The sequence below is a fragment of the Ovis aries genome, chromosome 7 (genome assembly GCF_016772045.2).
Source record: "Ovis aries strain OAR_USU_Benz2616 breed Rambouillet chromosome 7, ARS-UI_Ramb_v3.0, whole genome shotgun sequence".
In the NCBI taxonomy this organism is placed as follows: Eukaryota; Metazoa; Chordata; class Mammalia; order Artiodactyla; family Bovidae; genus Ovis; species Ovis aries.
The window spans coordinates 45,507,509-45,526,003 of NC_056060.1; the positions used below are offsets into that span (position 1 = coordinate 45,507,509).

Here is an 18,495-nt window from a genome sequence, read left to right on the forward strand (position 1 = left end):
AGAGGAACTTCTGATGGCTTCTCAGCGTCCTCAGTGAGTCCCCAGCATCCTGAGTTGTACCTTGGGGTTTCCTCCGCCTTCCTTGGCCGCATATAGCATCTGCAGGGCAGACTCTGCGAGTGTCTTGGTCTGGTCCAGCACCGTCATCTGCTGCTGATGGTCCAGAATCTTGGAGGCGACACCCACTGCAGCTAAGATTAAGGGCTCAAAGTAGCTCGCCAGCTGTGTCACCTTTCAAGACAAAAAAAAACACCACATACAGCTCCTTTAGGAGTCCCACTGGTGAAGAAGGAGCTCCCTGGGTGGCTCAGTGATAAAGAACCTGTCTGCCAAATCAGGAGATGCAGGGGTTGAGGGTTTGATCCCTGGGTTGGGAAGATCTCCTGGAGAAGGAAATGGCAATCCATTTCAGTATACTTGCTTGGAAAATCCCATGAACAAGAGAGCCCAGTGGGCTGCAGTCCATGGGGTTGCAAAGTCAGCCACGACTGAGCATAGCACCATCACCGGTGGGGAGAGGACTAGGGCAGAGATGGAAGGAGTCGCAGGGAGAGGCAGATCAGCTGGACTCCACTTTTATTTTTCTCTGCTGTACGTCCAGTGTTATGAACTACAGTCACCATGTGACATTTATTAGATCCGCAGACCTTATTCCTTGTTCAGCTTCAATTTTGAGAGTACTTGTAATGAATGAACTCTTGCTTGGATTTTTATTCCTCTGGGAAGTTCTTTGTCTATCTCTGATCATAGCAGAAGTGCTAAGAAATCTGTCCTGAGATCCACAGTGAGGTGTGAGAATTTTACAAATCTTACAAAATTTTACAAAGATTTAACTTCACGAATAGAAAAGCCTTTGAAAGAACCAAAGGTGAACAAGTTACAGACTCAAAAGGAAGGGGGCTAGGAGAGGGGCAGGGGAGGAGGGGGATAAGAAAAGCAGCCTTGGAGTAAAGGCACACTCAAAAGGGTTTTAGAAAGTCAACCCGCTGCCCTCCACCCCCAAGTATTTTGACCAAACCATGGATTTGGGAAAAAAATGATTTCCCATCAGTCAAAATGTTCTGTTTATGATGAACCCAACCTGGGACAGATCATGGCACCTGGTCCCATCATTTCATGGCAAATAAAAGGGGAAAAAGTGGAAGCAGTGACACATTTTATTTTCTTGGGCTCCAAAAATCACTGCAGATGGTGACTGCAGCCATGAAATTAAAAAGACACTTGCTCCTTGGAAGGAAAGCTATGACAAACCTAGACAGTGTATTAAAAAGCAGAGACATCACTTTGCTGACAAAGGTCCATAAAGTCAAAGCTATAGGTTTTCCAGTAGTCATGTATGGATGTGAGAGTTGGACCATAAAGAAAGCTGAATACCAAAGAATTGATGCTTTTGAACTGCGGTGTTGGAGAAGACTCTTGAGAGTCCTTTCCAAGGAAATCAAACCAGTCAATCCTAAAGGAAATCAACCCTGCATATTCATTGGAAGGACTGTTGCTGAGGCTGAAGCTCCCATACTTTGGCCAGTCAGCTGATGTGAACAGCTGACTTATTGGAAAAGACCCTGATGCTGGGAAAGATTGAGGGCAAGAGGAGAAGGGGGCAGCAGAGGACGATATGGCTAGATAGCATCACCAACTCAATGGATATGAATTTGAGCAAACTTCAGGAGATAGTGGAGGAGAGAGGAGCCTGGAGTGCTGCAATCCAGGGGGTCACAGAGTAGGACATGACTTACTGGTTGAACAACTACGTGGGAGAACAAAAAAAAAGCCCATCAATACAGTTAGGCACTGCTACAGCAGAGCTCTGTCTCCAGTTGGTAACACTGTAGATGGTGCACACAGCCGTCCCTTGGTATGTGCAGGGGGTTCCAAGATCCCCACAAATACCAAAAATCCGAGGATGCTCACATCTCATATGAAATGCTGTAGTACAGTCGGCCCTCTGCATCTGTGGTTTCCACATCTGTGGATACATGGGGCTGACTGGACATGTTCACCAAAGCTCACCATCTACCTAGCATCTGTAGTATCAGATGTTAACATTTTGCTGTACTTGCTTCAAATGCCATCATCTATTCCCACTCAGATAAAATACACGAGGAGGGTGGTGGTGGTGGGGGCTGTGGCAAGGTGAGGGTCCAAAATATGAATGTTCATTACACTAATACTGTGAGACTTCCTTGGTGGTCTAGTGGTTAAGACTCTGTCTTCCTAACGCAGGGGGCCTGGGTTCAATCCCTGAGTGGAGAACTAAGATCCCACATGATATAACTAAACCTATGTGCTACAACTAGAGAAGCCTGCACATCACCAAGAAGAGCCTGTGAGCCACAGTGAAGACCCAGAACAGTCAAAATAAATAAGCAAATAAAGTAAAATTATATATATATATATATATATAAAGCTAATAGTGAGATAAGACTATCAGCAAAAAACAAACACTTTTACTTTTCTATCCCTAATTACAGTTTTCTTACACATAGGTTTCAAAGCACTTGAGCAGGGCTGCTGCTGGCCCTTATGGTGCTTTGTATGAATTTTAATTAAAGGAGCTCCCCATTCTCTGGGCAGACTGACTGATGCCAAGGCACGTGACTTGGCTGGATTTTGCCCCCAGGCTCCCTGCTTCTGGCAAAGACCTCTGTGTCAGGCCCAGTCTGCACGATCCAGGGCACATTCCTGCATGTTTGTATTGGATTTCATCTCCACTTCCCCAGGAAGGGCGCTGGTCTCACCACCAAGAGCAGTGATGGGTCATCAGGAGTCAGGGCTCAGGATGGGTCCTGTCAGTACTAAAGGAGTCAAAATATTTAACACGCTAGAATCCAACATGTTTTCTAGATTACTTTTACTCAGATAGGAAAGAATCTGCCTGCAGTGTAGGAGACCCAATTTCTATTCCTGGGTTGGGAAGATCCCCTGGAAAAGGGATAGGCTACCCACTCCAGAATTCTTGCCTGGAGAATTTCATGGGCAGAGAAGCCTGGCAGGTTACAGTCCATGAGGTTGCAAAGAGTTGGACATGACTGAGCGACTAACACTTTATTATTTTGAAAGTGCATTTTAGGGATTTCCCTGGTCCAGTGGCTAAGACTCAATGCAGGGCACCTGGGTTCAATCCCTGGTCAGGGAAGCAGATCCCACATGTTGCAACTAAAGATCCTGCATGCTGCAACTAAGACCTGGCACAGCCAAGTAAATATATATATATATATATATACTTTAAAGTACATTTTTTCAATGCAACTATAAAATGCTATGCGCTGAGCATAACTGAACACAGCTAACCACGTGCCTGACTGCCTCAGGGAGGGAGGGTGGTGGGGTGATGGGGAGTAAGCTGTAGCTGCAAAGCCTCTAGATTTGAATCCTCCCTACTGATTCCGTTTTAAGACATCTTAGGCAGGTTCCATCCTATTATTAATACTAAATTTTAGTTTTCTCCTTGGTAAAATGTAAGTAAGTTTCTTCAGATTTCTCAAGGATTAAGTCAGCATATCTAAAGGCCTTAGCACCGGCCTCCATATAGCATAGCAAGCACTAGGGGTCCTATTCCTCACATATTGTGGGGCAAAAGTTTGAAAGGGATGGGATTTTTTTTCTGTATTTAAGAAGTCTGGCAAGGACTTCAACACCTTCTGTTCTTAGAGACATGATAGAACAGGAAACCTCCTTATGTGAGTTAGCACAGAAGTTAAAATAAAACAGAATTTTGAGTATTTGCTACATGTTGTGAGACCCTAGGCCTAGGGAAGGTGAGTGGGTTGAATGGTGACCCCTCCCAAAGGTATGTCCATGTCCAAACCCTGGAGCCTGTAAAGGTGATCTTACAAAAGGGTCTTTGCATGAATATTTAAGGATCTTAAGATGAGATCACTTTGCCGATAAAGATCCGTATAGTCAAATCTATGGTTTTTCCAGTAGTCATGTATGAACGTAGAGTTGGACCACAAAGAAGACTGAGCGCCAAAGAATTGATGTTTTCAAATTATGGTGCTGGAGAAGACCCTTGAGAGTCCATGGACTGCAAGGATATCAAACCAGTCAATCCTAAAGGAAATCAGCCCTTCACTGGAAGGACTGCTGCTAAAGCTCCAATACTTTGGCCACCTGATGCAAAGATCTGACTCACTGAAAAAGATCCTGAGGCTGGGAAAGACTGAGGGCAAAAGGAGAAGGAAGTGGCAGAGGATGAGATGGTTGGATGGTATCACCGACTCAATAGATATGAGTTTGAGCAAACTTTGGGAGACAGTGAAGGACAGGGAAGCCTGGTATGCTGCAGTTCATGGAGCTGCAAAGAGTCGGATATGACTTAGTGACTGAACAACACAGCAACAAAGATGAGATCATCTTGGATTTCTTGGGTGGGCCCAAAACCTGATGACAAGTGCCCTTAGAAGAGACAGGAAAAGGGAAGGCAGAAAAGTGGGCAAAAAAGTGGCCAGGGAGAGAGACTGGCCAAGATTTAGTCAAGGAAGGCCAAGGACCACCACCAGCAGGAAGCTGCAAAGAATAGATTCTCCCCAGAGCCTGCAGAAAACTTGTGGCCCTGCCAACACCTTGATTTTGGGCTTCTGGAGTCCAGAGCTGTGAGAGATTAAATTTCTGTTGTTTTAAGTCCCCCAGTTTGTGGTACTTTGTCACAGCAGCCATGGGAAACCAAGCCAGGTGGGGTCTGAGAATCTGCCTTTATCACTCCAACTGGTACCGAAGCTGCTGAATTGGGGCCCCACATGAGCACCTCCACAAAACACTGGAACCAGGTGAGTATTAACCATCAGCCCACGATCTGTGTGGACCAAGGGCCCCTAGGCTACCTTTGTCTAGAACTCCCTTTCAGAAGATGAGCCTTGTTTAGCCAAGGGGCCAAGAATCAATTGATAACTCAAGTGACACAAGTAAGTCTTCTTCTCAGGCCACCCACTGACAGAGGAATTACCTTCCACACAAACAACATACAGGCAGAGATAAAGATGTTACCCTGGAAGTTTAGAAAGATTTTCTTATGAAATTTCTACTGGCATCAAAAGCAGCTGTCGAGGACTTTCCTGGCGACCCAGTGGTTACCCCACCTACCAAGGCAAGGGACACAGGTTCGGTTCTGGTCCCAGAAGATTCCATGTGCCACCGGGGCAGCTAAGCCCACAACTACTGAGCCTGCAAGCTCTAGAGCCCATGCTCCGCAACAAGAGAAGATACTGCAATGCGAAGCCTGTGCACCTAGAATTCCTCTGCAATGAAGACACAGCACAGCCAGAAAATAAAATTAGTATGTTAAATAAAAGTAACTGCTGAAACGAAGTTCAGCTCCTCTGCCAAACTTATTCTGCCCACAGTAGTCACATACACTGTACACCAGCCTCCAGGCCTGTCCTTCCACCCTCACAAACCATTTCACACCGGTGGACAAGCCCTTTCCTATCATAAAGGGGCTCAGTTGAGAAATGAAATTGACCACACTTGAAATGGCAGAGAAACACTGGCCATTTTAAATCTCAAACACCTCTCCTTATAACCGGCAGCAAGCTTAGTAGGCCCTTAGGTAATGTGAAAAAGCAGGAATATTGATTTTTTAAAATCAATACCTGCAGAGACGATTTTGGCTACTGGATTTCTTGATCTGCACATTGATGCTGATGGTGGCACTGAAAAATGCTAGGAAACCCTGCATGTTGTTAAAAATCCAATGCCTGTCCTCTCTCTGCTGAGGCACAGGTTGCTTGCTTGACAAGCCAATGCTCCCTGAAGGATCTGCAAAATGACCCCAAACAGGCAAAGCATTATGCGGTGCCTAAAACCACGTGGATCTGAGTGCTCAGTTGAAGGGCTGACAGAGTGGCCACACGGAAGTTTTAGCCATCGAGGGGGAAGTCTGAAAGTCTGCTTTGCTTCCTCATGTCTGAAAATGGACACAATACCAGAAACCGTGGAGGCACACTGTGTCCTAAACACACTGGGAGAGGCTGGCCAGCCAGGGCAGAAAAACGGCAGACACCAGGCCAGGAAAGCCAAGTTCAGTCTCTGGCTTGTTCCAGGGAAGATCAAGAGCAAGAAGTAACTGGAAGTGCCTTGTAACCTGCAAAGTCTGCCCATAGCTAAGTGCTCAGGCACTTCAGTCGTGTCTGACTCTCTGGGACCGTATGGATGGTAGTCTGTAAGGCTCCTCTGTCCATGAGATTTCCCAAGCAAGAACACTGGAGTGGGCTGTCATTTCCTACTCCAGGGGATCTTCCCGACCCAGGGACTGAACGTGAGGCTCCTGTGTCTCCTGCATTGGCAGGCGGGTTCTTTACCACTAGTGCCACCTGGGAAGCCGCAGAAAAAGTTCCCTGCAGTTTCTGTCTCAATGCCAAGTGAAAAGAGATCCTTGAGGGGGTCATTTTTGGAGAAGCTGTTAAGGGAGGCTGAGCGGTCTTTTCGCTAACGTAGGCCAGCACTGACCTGGCTCTAACACCGGCGAAGAACCTTTGAGGAACAAGAGCAACAGAATCAATATCCTCTCTCCCCACCACCCCTGCCTCCTTCTTGCACACTCTCAGCAGGGTCCCCGCACCCAGCGTCTGTTACCTTATGTCCCAGCTGAGCTGCTTCTCCCCGAGCCGCTGTGGCAATGGGATCGATAAGGTGCCCGATTTCCTGGACCACTGAAGTCAGCTGCTCCTGCAAAGCCTGATAAGGAGACAGATCTGTCAAGTTCACCCCACAATGGCTCCCCACGTAGCTGTACTGATTTAAAAAGGCTCACGTGAAAGATAAGGGAGGTCACAAAAAACTGGATGTCAAAATGCCTGGGCGTACCCTCCAGCCACTGTTCCACTCTAGCCCTCCCAGGGACCCTTGGATAGACCTGGGATAGACCCCCTAGTTCTACCTATAAGGGGCATGAGGTGGGCCCTAGGAACACTTTTGCTACTGGCTTCTCACTCAACTGGTGCTAGTGGTATCTTTATTTTGGGTTATTCAGCATCATTACTGGAAAAGTGGAACTGTGGTAGCTTACCAATAAGGGAAAACAACTATGTCCAAGTGGAAGGAACTGCCTTGGGGTCTGAGGGAATATTCAGGTTGCTGTGTCCTCAGAACTAAGAACCCCTAAAGCAGGGAATGGGGAGGAGGGTAACCTAAAAATGATATTGGCTCTTAAAGAAGGACTATTTCCCAGACACCATACAATGAAAATGCCAGATGAGGTGCCCACTAGGCTTTGGTCAGGGGCTCTATGACTGTACTTGGTGACGTGGATACCACTGTTGAAAATGGCACTCTCAAGGCATTTCTTCTCAGGTTTGAGAGACAGTTTAACTTCTCCATCCCAAAGAACTGAACTTGAGCTCTCAAGAGATGGGGAAAGGTGCCTAGATGATTCTGAAGTGTGAAGGGGGTGAGGAATTCAAAGAGGGAGAGTGCTAACTGGTGGTGGGAAAGATCAGATCCTTCAGTGGGAATCTTCCATGGAGCTCTCCGAGACAGACAGGATTTCTAGGTCAGAATGCTGGGTGTTTTAGGTCTGCACATGCCAGCACGGAATGGGGTGATTCCTAAAAAAGTGACAATGTCCTGCCTGTTAAATAGGACATCTGGGCTACTCTCCCACCCAGCAATGCTGCACATGGGCTGGTGAGCTTTGAGCAGAGTTCACTCAATGAGAGGAGCAACCTAACCCACAAGCTTGGAAACAAAATCCTGGGTAAAAAATAAAAAAAGGAAAAAGAGTGATAGAGGTGGGTGGAGAGAAACCTCCACACTTTCAAGGGTCTTATTTAGCAAATTACTTCTGGTCTTCCTACTCATAATGTAACTGCAGTTAAGAATGTAAGAATATCCAGGCAAGGTTGTCTTGTTAAATTAAATATGGTATAAATAGGAAGCACATGCATATAAAAGGAAGGGATTTTCTTCCCAAGGAGGAAGTCAAGACAGAGGATATACTTTGGAAGGGTGGTGAAAGAATGGGAGAGCAAGAAGTGGGAGGGGTGCTCATCATCTCAGTTTCTTGCTCAGGGTGCTAGTTACAGAATGTGCTTAGTTGGTGGCGGTCTATGAAGCTGTACACATATGACTAGCAACTGTTTTTATGTATATTCTACTTTAATAATAAGTTAACAATAATTCTAACATTCTACATGGAATGAGAATGGATATTATTTCTTTCTTTCCTTGGAAATGGGGAAGATGGGTAAAGTTGGAGTGAAATAGTTCTATTACTAAAAATAACTAATTATAACTAAAGACCCTGCTTAGAGACAGGCCAAAGTTCATTTTTTTTTCCCTATTCTTTGGCCATCCCACACGACATGTGGGATCTTAGTTCCCCAACCAGAGACTGAGCCTGTGCCCCCTGCAGTGGAAGGCAGTGTCTTAACCACTGGACCACCAGGGAGGACCCCAAAGTTTATTGTTGATGAGCTCTGGATCAGGAAGGAAACATTAGTCAATAGACCATCCATATTTATTAAGCACCTTGAGTTTCAGGCACTTTCACACAGGAAAAAAAGAAGTATGAATCAGGGGACTTTGTAATAAGTAATAGAAAAAACTCAAGGGAGCAAAGTAGGAAAGTCTATTCTCAACTTCAAAATAATGGGCAAGAGAGGGCAAAGTGACTCTGAATATTGAGTAATAAGGGCAGAATCTTTGATCTCTTCACGGACAAAACACAGAGCATTGAGTACTGAATTTGCCCATTAGTCCAAAAAGCACATTGCTGAAATATGACACGGAAGCACTCAAAATTTACATGCTTAGGTCTGCTCTACTGAGGTATTCAACTGAATATGGTAACTCCACTTACTGATATACTTTTCTTTGACAATAATCATTTCCTCCCAAATTTTAGCCGCAGTACACATGTTCTTTCACCAAAGCATTGTTCTCTGCTCCACATGTGCCCTACCCCCTCCCAACAACTTCCCAGGCTGGTTCCAGGGGAAGATGGTCCAATGATGAAACTCTCGCATCAACAATGTGTTGGTGCTATTCCCCCATTCCTAAAGCCTGGTGCTGGGATTCTTCAGTCCTTCCACAGGCTTTCAGGCTGACCAAACAGCCCCATATACCTCCACGGAGATGTCATCCCTCGTGGCCAAGCTCTGGCTGACGGCCGCCAGCGAGGCCTGCTCGATGTCCCGGATGCACCGGTTGATGCTGTCGATGGAGAAGTCACACTCTCTCTGTCCCGGGGCCTTGTCCCTAGAAGGGACAGGGCAAGTTGAACAAAGGCTCCGTGAAGGGCAAGCCCCACAGCCTGCTCTAGCACTAGAGGGCCTGGAGCCCCTGTCTACTTTCTACCCCACCAGACTTCCCTGGTGGCTCAGACAGTAAAGCGTCTGTCTACAATGTGAGAGACCTGGGTTCGATCCCTGGGTTGGGAAGATTCCTTGGAGAAGGAAATGGCAACCCACTCCAGTACTCTGGCCTTGGAAATCCCATGGATGGAGGAATTTGGTGCAGGCTACTACCCATGCGGCTGCAAACAGTCGGGCACGACTGAGCGACTTCACTTTCCCTTTCCATTGCTTTAGCAAGTGCATCCCTGACCTTTGCTCGGCAATGCTTCTCTGCAGAACCCAGGCATTTCTTCATTTAACACCTGTGCTCAGTCTGCTTATTTATGGTGGAAGGTAGGGTGCTGTCCTGCATCTCAGGCAGGTTGCCAGGCAAATGAAACAGTCTGGTATTGGATTCTCCATTCAGTGGCTTAAACATAGAAACATCATTTAAAACAAAACAAAACAAAACAAAAATCAGTGCATTTCCAGTGTAAATATACTATGCTCTCTACACTGCATACTACTCACAAAGTCCTGGGCTATGGCAGGAGTTAAAATGTTTAGTGGATCTTTCTTCGCAAGGTATTAGAAAGTTGATGTAATCCTAAGTTTTAAAAGTAATTAAAAGACAAAATATAACTGAGGAAAGGGATGAAATTCCATACTGTGGGCAATTAACTTTGGTCAACTTCAAAAATATTTTATCTACGCAGGGAATAACTTTTCAGGCTCCTGCTATCACCAAGGAGGGTAGGGATGCCAAGAGTTACTGTAGGACCTAGAATATTCTTTTTGTCTTATTAGCAAGGTAAGTTAACCATGAAGTGAAAGTGAAAGTTGCTCAGTCATGTCCAACTCTTTGCCACCCCATGGACTGTATAGTCCATGGAATTCTCCAGGCCAAAATACTGGAGTGGGTAGCCTTCTCCAGGGGATCTTCCCAACCCAGGGTCGAACCCAGGTCTCCCGCATTGTAGGTGGATTCTTTATCAGCTGAGCCACAAGGGACAAAAGTACAAAGTACAAAGTGAAGTCGCTCAGTCATGTCCGAGACTCTTTGCGATCCCATGGACTGTAGCCTATCAAGCTCCTCCATCCATGGAATTTTCCAGGCAAGAGTACTGGAGTGGGTTGCCATTGCCACAAGGGAATCCCAAAGTTAACCATGAATTCTGCTCAATATACAGTGGTGCTCTCTGCCTAAGCTCCTAGGTATAGACAATATGGTACAATGGTTAGAAGGACCTAGGCTAAAGCAATCAGACCTGGGGATGATCTTGGGAATGTTATCTAAATTTCTTTCTGAATTCTCTCATCAGGAAAAGGGAGATAATAGCAGCATCTACTTTACAAGGTTGTTATGATAAACATAAATTTAATACAGGTAAAATGCCTTGAATAGTATCTACCATATAACAAATACTTAAGCTAATATTTGTATTGTTGTGATAAGTGCTACCATTGGTCCCAAAGAAGAAAACAATGATGACAATAATCAATAACATTGCTATTAAATAAAAGTCCTGATGGGCTTATCCCCCTCCCGCCCTGTCAGATGCAGGCCGCAAGCAATTTCTGAAGGAGACACTAACCTGATGGACGTGATGAGACTCTTGATAGAGTCAGACACAGTGTGGGAATGTCCGGCTAGCACAGACCACGTGGGCGGGTCTTTGGGGTTGATGGCCAGTGAGCGGGCAGTGCGGATGAGGTACGATGAGCTTTCCAGCATAGTCTTGGCTGAGACCAGGATTGGTTCCTGTGCCTGGGAGCCCTGGAACCAGACAGCGGAAGTCAAGCACAGGGCACACAGATTAAGTGAATGAGTTTGACCCAGGAAGGTCATGTTCTTTATCAAGACAGAGGGAAGGGAACCATGGAAGCTGGCTCACATGGAGCCTGGATGGGGAGAACTTGGGGAGAATACGTCCAATCTTTAAGTATCATTTTTGAGTTTGACATATACCAAGAATCAGCCCCAAACTGCCCAGAGATTGTTCTCAACATATAAAACCACGGCATCACCTTTTGAGAGATATACCAACATAGTTTCATTAACTGCACGTGTCATCACTGACAAAATAACAGTGCCCTATGTGTTGACAGAGAGGGGTTTGGAATTCTTAACTGTTCGTTCCATTCAGGGACACACAAAACTAGCCACAGGCCTCAGTGTCACTGTTGCTGTGAAGACTCCCTACCTCGGAGCTGATCTGGGCAGGGACGCTGACAAACTCAGGGTTGGAGGCGAATGCCGTCAAGTTCTCCACGGCTGCAATCAGGGGGGCGGTGGCGACGCGACACTTGTTGCGGTTGTCCTCGGAGAAGTCCCCATCCAGGGCCTGACGCGGGCAGACACAGAGATCACTCCTGGGCCACGGCAATCACCGCCCAGTGAAAAGGTTCAATGGGAATACTCAAAAGGTCTGGTGAATTCATAAACAAGGAATAAGAACTGACGAGCAGGATTTCTGCCAGCAAGCGGAGTGGCTAATTGAGCAATGATAAGGAATAAAGCTGAACGTATATGGCTCACAGGCCAGCCAACCTCACAGTCCATCAACTCCCTGCTCACATGATTCAAAGGGTGCCCTGTTCTCCACTCCCCAGTCATGCTACCAAACCTTGCGGCTGAGTCACTTTCTTCCCTACTTTTGAAACTATGTTTTGGCCCCTCCATTTCCACTCCAGTTAATTCTATTCCCTCCAAAACTATAAAAATACAGGTTTTCGCACTGCGTAGCACTTTGAACTTCTAAGTTTACTCAGACATCCCTGCATAACTGACAGAGGGAGGACTTTTGTATCTGCTGTTCTGAAATGAGCAAAACGGAATGCAATGGAGAAAAAACAACTATTTTAAACTAGAGTTAGAACTAGTTTAAACTAGAGTTAGAACTAGTTTAAACTATTTTAAACTATTTAAAAAACTAGAACTATTTCCTAAAATATGGAAAAATCTCACAGTTGTAATATTTAGGTAAGGATGTCAGACACAATATGATATCCATGATATGATTCCATTTGTGCAAAGTACAAAGGCAGGTGAGACTACTTCTGAGTGTTGGCTGTCAGATCGCCCTTTCGAGCCAGCGAGACTAACGGAGCACAAAGTGGGCTTCTGGGGGCTGGCCATATTCTGTCCCTTCATGTGGCTGCAGTTACTTAGGCTTCTTCAGCCTAGGAAAATTCACTGAACTCTACACATATGGATTTCTTGGTCTATGTATCTTATGCTTTCAAAGCTTATTTCTTTTTAAAATTAGCAGGATTAATACCATACCCCTCTTCTCCTTTTGCCTTGGGTGTAAGATGAGATGGTTAGATAGTATCACCAACTCAATGGACATGAATTTGAGCAAACTCTGGGAGATGGTGAAGGACAGAGAAGCCTGGTGTACTGCAGTTCATGGGGTTGCAAAGAGCTGGACACGATTTAGTGACTGAACAATAACAACGTGACCAGAGCACTGAATGAGTCATCACATCACCGATTAACAGCCTGCCTGGAAACCAATCCAGGAAAGCAGCCTGTGACGCATGCCAGCCCAGCCCGCAAAGGGTTAACACCTGGATCCAAAGTTCCCCAACCCTGGATGCCACATTCTCAAGTCCAAGACTGTTAGAACCAACAGTCTGTGATCCAGTGACAGCACTCCTGTCTCACAGCAAAGGGCTACATTTGAGAAGGCAGTTACGCTTGTAGAATAACATACACTTCCTTGTTAAATGACCAACCAAACTTTTAATGTAACCATTATGAGCAGTATATAAAAGTCAGTTTAGACAATTAGTGAGCAAAAAGCCAGAGGCACCAGCATTAGGAAGTAAACTGGATTTGAGATGGGAATGTTTCTATTTTTCAACACGGCAAGAGGAGGCAGGCATGATTAGATTTAAAGGCTATTTGAATAACAATATTCCAATCAAGCCTTGGCAACTTGGGACAGTAATTATACATCCACCATGCTACTATTTTCAGAGGAATTCCCATAAGCCCGGTTAATTTAGTATCTTTGCTAATACTGTGCAGAGCTCACCTCTGCTCATGCCCTTCTCCACCAGACAGGCACTGACCTTGACCCAACCTTGCCCATTTTGTGGTTCTTCCAGGCCCAGTGGAAATCCAGCGTGCCTGCTACTCAGTCACACTGATGGCTTCAATTCTGACTGCCACATGTGCTCACTAAGTGTTAAGTTAGCACCACCCGTTACCTGCCCTGCAGCACTGCCCTGGTGATGTGGCAGTGAGCAATCCCGCTGTTCTCATGATCTTACACTATTACCATCACTGATTGCTTGAGGTCAGGCCCTTCCAGCTCAGTGGAAGATGCCCAGCTTCTGGGCGGTGCCACTTATTCCTCCTACTCTTGCCCTCTCTGCTCTCCTCCCATCCTCTTCTTTACTTTCGACAACGCCCTCAGTCTATTAGGAAGGCAGATTTCTGATCATGTCACCAAACTTCAGGTGAACTTATGAAAAATGTCGAGATGATTACCCCAGGTAAATTCCAAGGAATGGTTTTTCTAATTGTGCAGTTTCATCAACTGCATCAACAGGATGATGAAAAGTGTTTTTTTTTTTTTTGAGCATGGGCCCTAAAATCATAAATCATGTGGCCCATTGCAGGTCAAGGGCAGGACCCTGAATAGTATGGACTGTGGACTAGAATGGCAAGCTCCAATCCAGCACTGTTGTTCATCTTTAAGAGGGAAAAGCACCAAGTGTCAGAAAGTATGGTTTGTTTACATGGAGAGTTATTTCAGTTTTCATGGAGAGTTATTTCAGTTATTTTCAGTTCAGTTATTTCAGTTATTTCTGGGGATGGCTGAGACTCCCCAGTAAACTGAATACTTAGATCTGGCTACAGGTAAATTTTAGGCAGACATGACAGTTTTCATAGAGACATTCCACGTCACGTAATGACTAGCACCCCAGCCATAACAACAGCTCCACTGAGCCAAATGTGCAGTCCCCACCAGGAGAAGGGCACTCTCCACCCTGGGCCAGCAACTCTGAATTTTCTTATTTAGCAAAATCTCACAGAGATGGGGAGAAATCATTTCTGCATGCGCAACAGAATCAAGGCTTCATGGATTTCAAGGATTAGAAGGGATCTTGCTGCTGCTGCTTAGTCGCTTCAGTTGTGCTCGACTCTGTGCGACCCCATGGACTGTAGCCCACCAGGATCCTCTGTCCATGGAATTCTGCAGGCAAGAGTACTGCAGTGGGTTGCCATGCCCTCCTCCAGGGGATCTTCCCAACCCAGGGATTGAACTCGGGTCTCCTGCATTGCAGGCAGATTCTTCATTGCTCAGCCACCAGGGAAGCTCCAGAAGCGATCTGAAAGATCACTTAATCCCAAAGCTCCAATGTTCCAGGTGACAAAACTAACACCTAGAAAGTGACATGTGAGGCTAAGCTCATGCCTCAAACCAGAATCCAAGACCCCTGGCTCCCTTCCCTCCTACTGACCTTAGAAAAGGCAACAAGAAAAGGCATAAGAAGCCCAAGAGGTTTTTTTCTCCCTCCTTTTTATCTCAAGAAACCCACTTTACCAATTCAAACAAAAGGATGATCAAGAAAGCATACTTACAGCCGAGTTTAAACTGGTTAGTGAGAGCTGGACCTGGTATCTTTTGGACGCCCAGGAAGTACTTCATGGCAAAACCCTGAGCTTCAACTCTGCTGTGAAACGCAAGGTTGGGCTCCGGCTTCTCAGAGCAACAGAAGCCGTTGTTGCACAACTTCTACTTGGCATCCAAACCTGAGTGACTGCACATTTAAAATAACATTCCATTCCCCACATCTGATTTGAGGCTAAGTAAGAAGCTGACGGAAGGGAGAAGCCGGCACGGGTGCATGTAGGGACAAGCAGGTAGATGGCACCCACGGTTAGGGGTCCGAGTGCTTCCAACTTGGCCGGCATCGAGAGCAGGGCCTGGTCAGGAGGGTGCACACATTTATTCTTTCTGAGCCATGCTTTGGGATCACAAAGAATGCCATCAGTAGAGATTTATGATTCCTGGAGGCAGACATTCTAATGGGTGCTGATAACCCACTGTGATGTAATCTGCTCCCTGCTCTCCAATGCCCCTCCGGGAAGGGGGAGGTTCCCCCCTTTCTTCAGGACTAGAAAGGTGTGGTGCTTAGGCGTACCCTTGTGATTTAAAGGGAAAAATAAGGTTGATTAAGAAGTACAGAGCTTAGAGCAAAATGCAGCCTTGATGGCAGCCATTTCAGGCATTTAGAGAATTAAATATTTATTTGTTCTGCTATTTGGCAGAATTCTTAACCGCTCCTTAACTCAGGAAATCTATTCGATATGTAGTATGGTATGCTGCACTGAAAGGACCTTCACCATTTTCCTATTAGTAAATTAAAAGCAAAGTTTATTTTCTTCAGCAAAGCCTGCCCCCTGATGGGAATCGAAAAGCCAAGCTCACTTCAGCAAGCTGAGGGGTGAGTGGGTTATTTCTATGCCTCCTGCGCTGCTACTGATCCCTGGGGTACTGGTGGGCGAGGAGGCCTCAATCTCCCCCACGTTACAGCAGCCTGCATGCACAGGCCTAGCTTTCAGGCCATCCCAAGAGCTCACTGGCTATAGGGAGCTACAAAGAGGGTTTGCCACTGTGAGCAGAATCTGAAGAGAAGACGAGATCTTAAAGGAGACAGGTCAGGACTGAAAACCGAGGAACGGGGCAGCAAAGAAAGGTGACTGAGCGACTTCACTTTCACTTTTCAATTTCATGGACTGGAGAAGGAAATGGCAAGCCACTCCAGTGTTCTTGCCTGGAGAATCCCAGGGACGGGGGAGCCTGGTGGGCTGCCGTCTATGGGGTTGCACAGAGTTGGACACGACTGAAGCGACTTAGCAGCAGCAGCAGAATTTGTAAAGAAGAGTTTCTTACCTTTTCCCTTTCTTGGCCCATCTAAATACAGCCTGTTTTTTGACAATCGAAACAATCAGAAAATGGTCAAGTTTAACTGAAGTAAGTAAATTACATGGCAACGAACTATGATGTCACTACTTTTCAATTCTACAGCTGTCTTCCACCCCTGCATCTCCCCAAACTTGCACACAAGCACTCTAAACACACCCAGGGATTTCTTCCCAGGCTGGTGAGAGGGGTTAGTCTCTCCATGGTATGCACTCTGCAGGCCAAGAGCGAGAGCGGGTTTGGAAAGAGCAGGGGATCTGGGTTTGAATTCCAATCCCCTCCTTACTAGCTGAGTCACCCCAGGAAAGGTACTTAACTTCCTGTAAAGATGGGGATGATGAGCACAGGGTGGTTGGCTGTGTGGCCTGAATGAGAGATCTATACAAAATATGGAACAGGCCTTGCTCAAATTAAATATTAAAAAATGTAAGCTTTCTTCATTTCTAATACTATGGATCTTGATGCTCATTAAAGTGAGCTGCCACCAGGATCCTGGGGGCACCTGGGCATGAACTTTAATTTATTTATTCATCTTCAATCGATCCTATTATATCTTCAAATAGGTGCCTTTTACTTTTTAAAAAGGCTGTTTAAACAGCTGCACAGTCTCTCCTTGGCTTCTGCTTGGCCCAGCCTGTTGACTAATTTCTCCACAAGATTAAACTGGCTTTGTGGACAGAGGGGTCTCGTGGGCTAGAGTCCATAGGGTCGCAGAGTTGGACACAACTGAAGCGACTTGGCATGCAGGCACAGTGCAGGAACGAGGAGGGTGGTATCATATCCTCAGGAGGGAATAGGTGGTAGGGGAGCCCCGCTCCTCCAGGACTTGCCCAGCAACAAAGCAGCTCACCTCACCTCCACGACTGTGAAAACCCTTCAGTAAAGTCAAGCCCTCTGACACCCCTCCCTCCGGCAGGTCTGGTTTGCACAGAACTGGCAGCTTGCCTCTATGACAGTCTCCTTTGGAGGCTCTTTGCCTGGGGTCAACTGTCTAGACGGTGGCTGTCTCCCCACCTGGTCAGCTGCTTGCTCTCTGCTTGGTGTCCCACGTAGGGCAGGCCAGGTTTACAGTCTGACTGCCCAGATACAAACACTACAGCCCAGTTACGGCAAGTGCCTCCTCACAGGGCACCCTGACCTGCCACTCCCACCCCCGCACCTGTTTATGACCTCGATCACAAAGATGAACTTGTTATTGACACGGGACATTCTATTTTAAGAAGTTGATGCTCCACTGAAAATATTTAAACAACTAAAAATGGAAGAGATATCATAGGCTAGAATAGATTTTTTTTTTTTTTTAAGATGAAAGAGATTTTCCCAGCAATTTCCCATCCCCTTCTTCTTCCACCTTATCTCAGTCCAGAGATATGTAACAACCATGGTAAGGCCCCTCAAAACTGTCCCCCTCCACAAACACATAGCTTACCCCTCCCTACACACTATGCAGAAGGTTCGTAGAGACCAAGGCTGTTGGTTTTTCCTAAAAACTATGTCTATCACCAGTGAACTCCTCCTCAGTGACTGAAATCACGAGAACAAATGAGAAGTTGCCCCTCACTAGAAGCAAGTCTAGGAGCCGAGCTTCACTGCCATACCTCTTTCTCACCTGCAGCAGGTGTTACAAAGATTCCTGAGGTCTTAGCTCAGTGACCTACCTTTATGGTCTTCACCAGGTTGGCGGTGCTGTTGGCGACCTCCTTGGCGGACTGGACAAAGTGCCTCTTGGCCACGGGGTTGCCTGTCTTGGATGAGGCGATGCGGCAGGCGTTGCACAGGGCTGAGGTGTGCTTGGCGACAATCGTGGCAGCGGACAAAACCTACAACGCAGGCACTAGGTTGGGGGCCCCCCACGCTTCAGTGCAGAGGGGATCAGTTCAAAAGAAGTCCACCCAGGTCCCCAGCCCTGGATTCCCCCAACTCACACATCTAGGGCTGCTGTAACTAAAACCCATGTCTCTAGCTCTGCTACCCCCAGAGTCTCACCAAGAAAGGGGAGGGCGAGAATTATTAAGGTAAAAAGAAGAAACAAAGAGAAAGAAAGCTGGTGCTGCTGTGGTGATGGGAGTGGGCTGGGCTCCAGGTGGTCTTAGAGGAGAGGCTGTCAGTATGCTTTGCAACCTCTAGCCAGGAGGGATATAGCCCAGGGCCTAGGTTGGGGTTACCCAACAGAAATATAGTGCAAACCACATACCTAATTTTAAAACTTCTAGTAGCCACATTAAAATAAGTACAGAAACAAGGGAGGTTACTTTAAATGACATATTTAATTAAACCTC

General features: G+C 46.3%; 1 protein-coding gene across 12 annotated transcripts in view; it reads right to left on the reverse strand.

Annotated features, from left to right (window-relative positions):
- The window catches only part of TLN2 (talin 2), a 498,466-nt gene that overhangs the window by 76,856 nt on the left and 403,115 nt on the right, over window positions 1–18,495 (reverse strand). For 10 of the 12 annotated variants that reach the window (XM_060417827.1, XM_027971770.2, XM_012181413.3 and 7 more), the window contains 6 exons: window positions 17,875–18,036; window positions 11,477–11,617; window positions 10,868–11,049; window positions 9,063–9,195; window positions 6,574–6,675; window positions 61–231 (listed from right to left, as the gene is read on the reverse strand). In XM_060417827.1, the coding sequence (XP_060273810.1) occupies window positions 61–231; window positions 6,574–6,675; window positions 9,063–9,195; window positions 10,868–11,049; window positions 11,477–11,617; window positions 17,875–18,036 (891 nt within the window). The remainder of the gene's footprint in view (window positions 1–60; window positions 232–6,573; window positions 6,676–9,062; window positions 9,196–10,867; window positions 11,050–11,476; window positions 11,618–17,874; window positions 18,037–18,495) is intronic. The other 2 variants (XM_060417828.1, XM_027971771.2) reach the window with 1 other exon arrangement.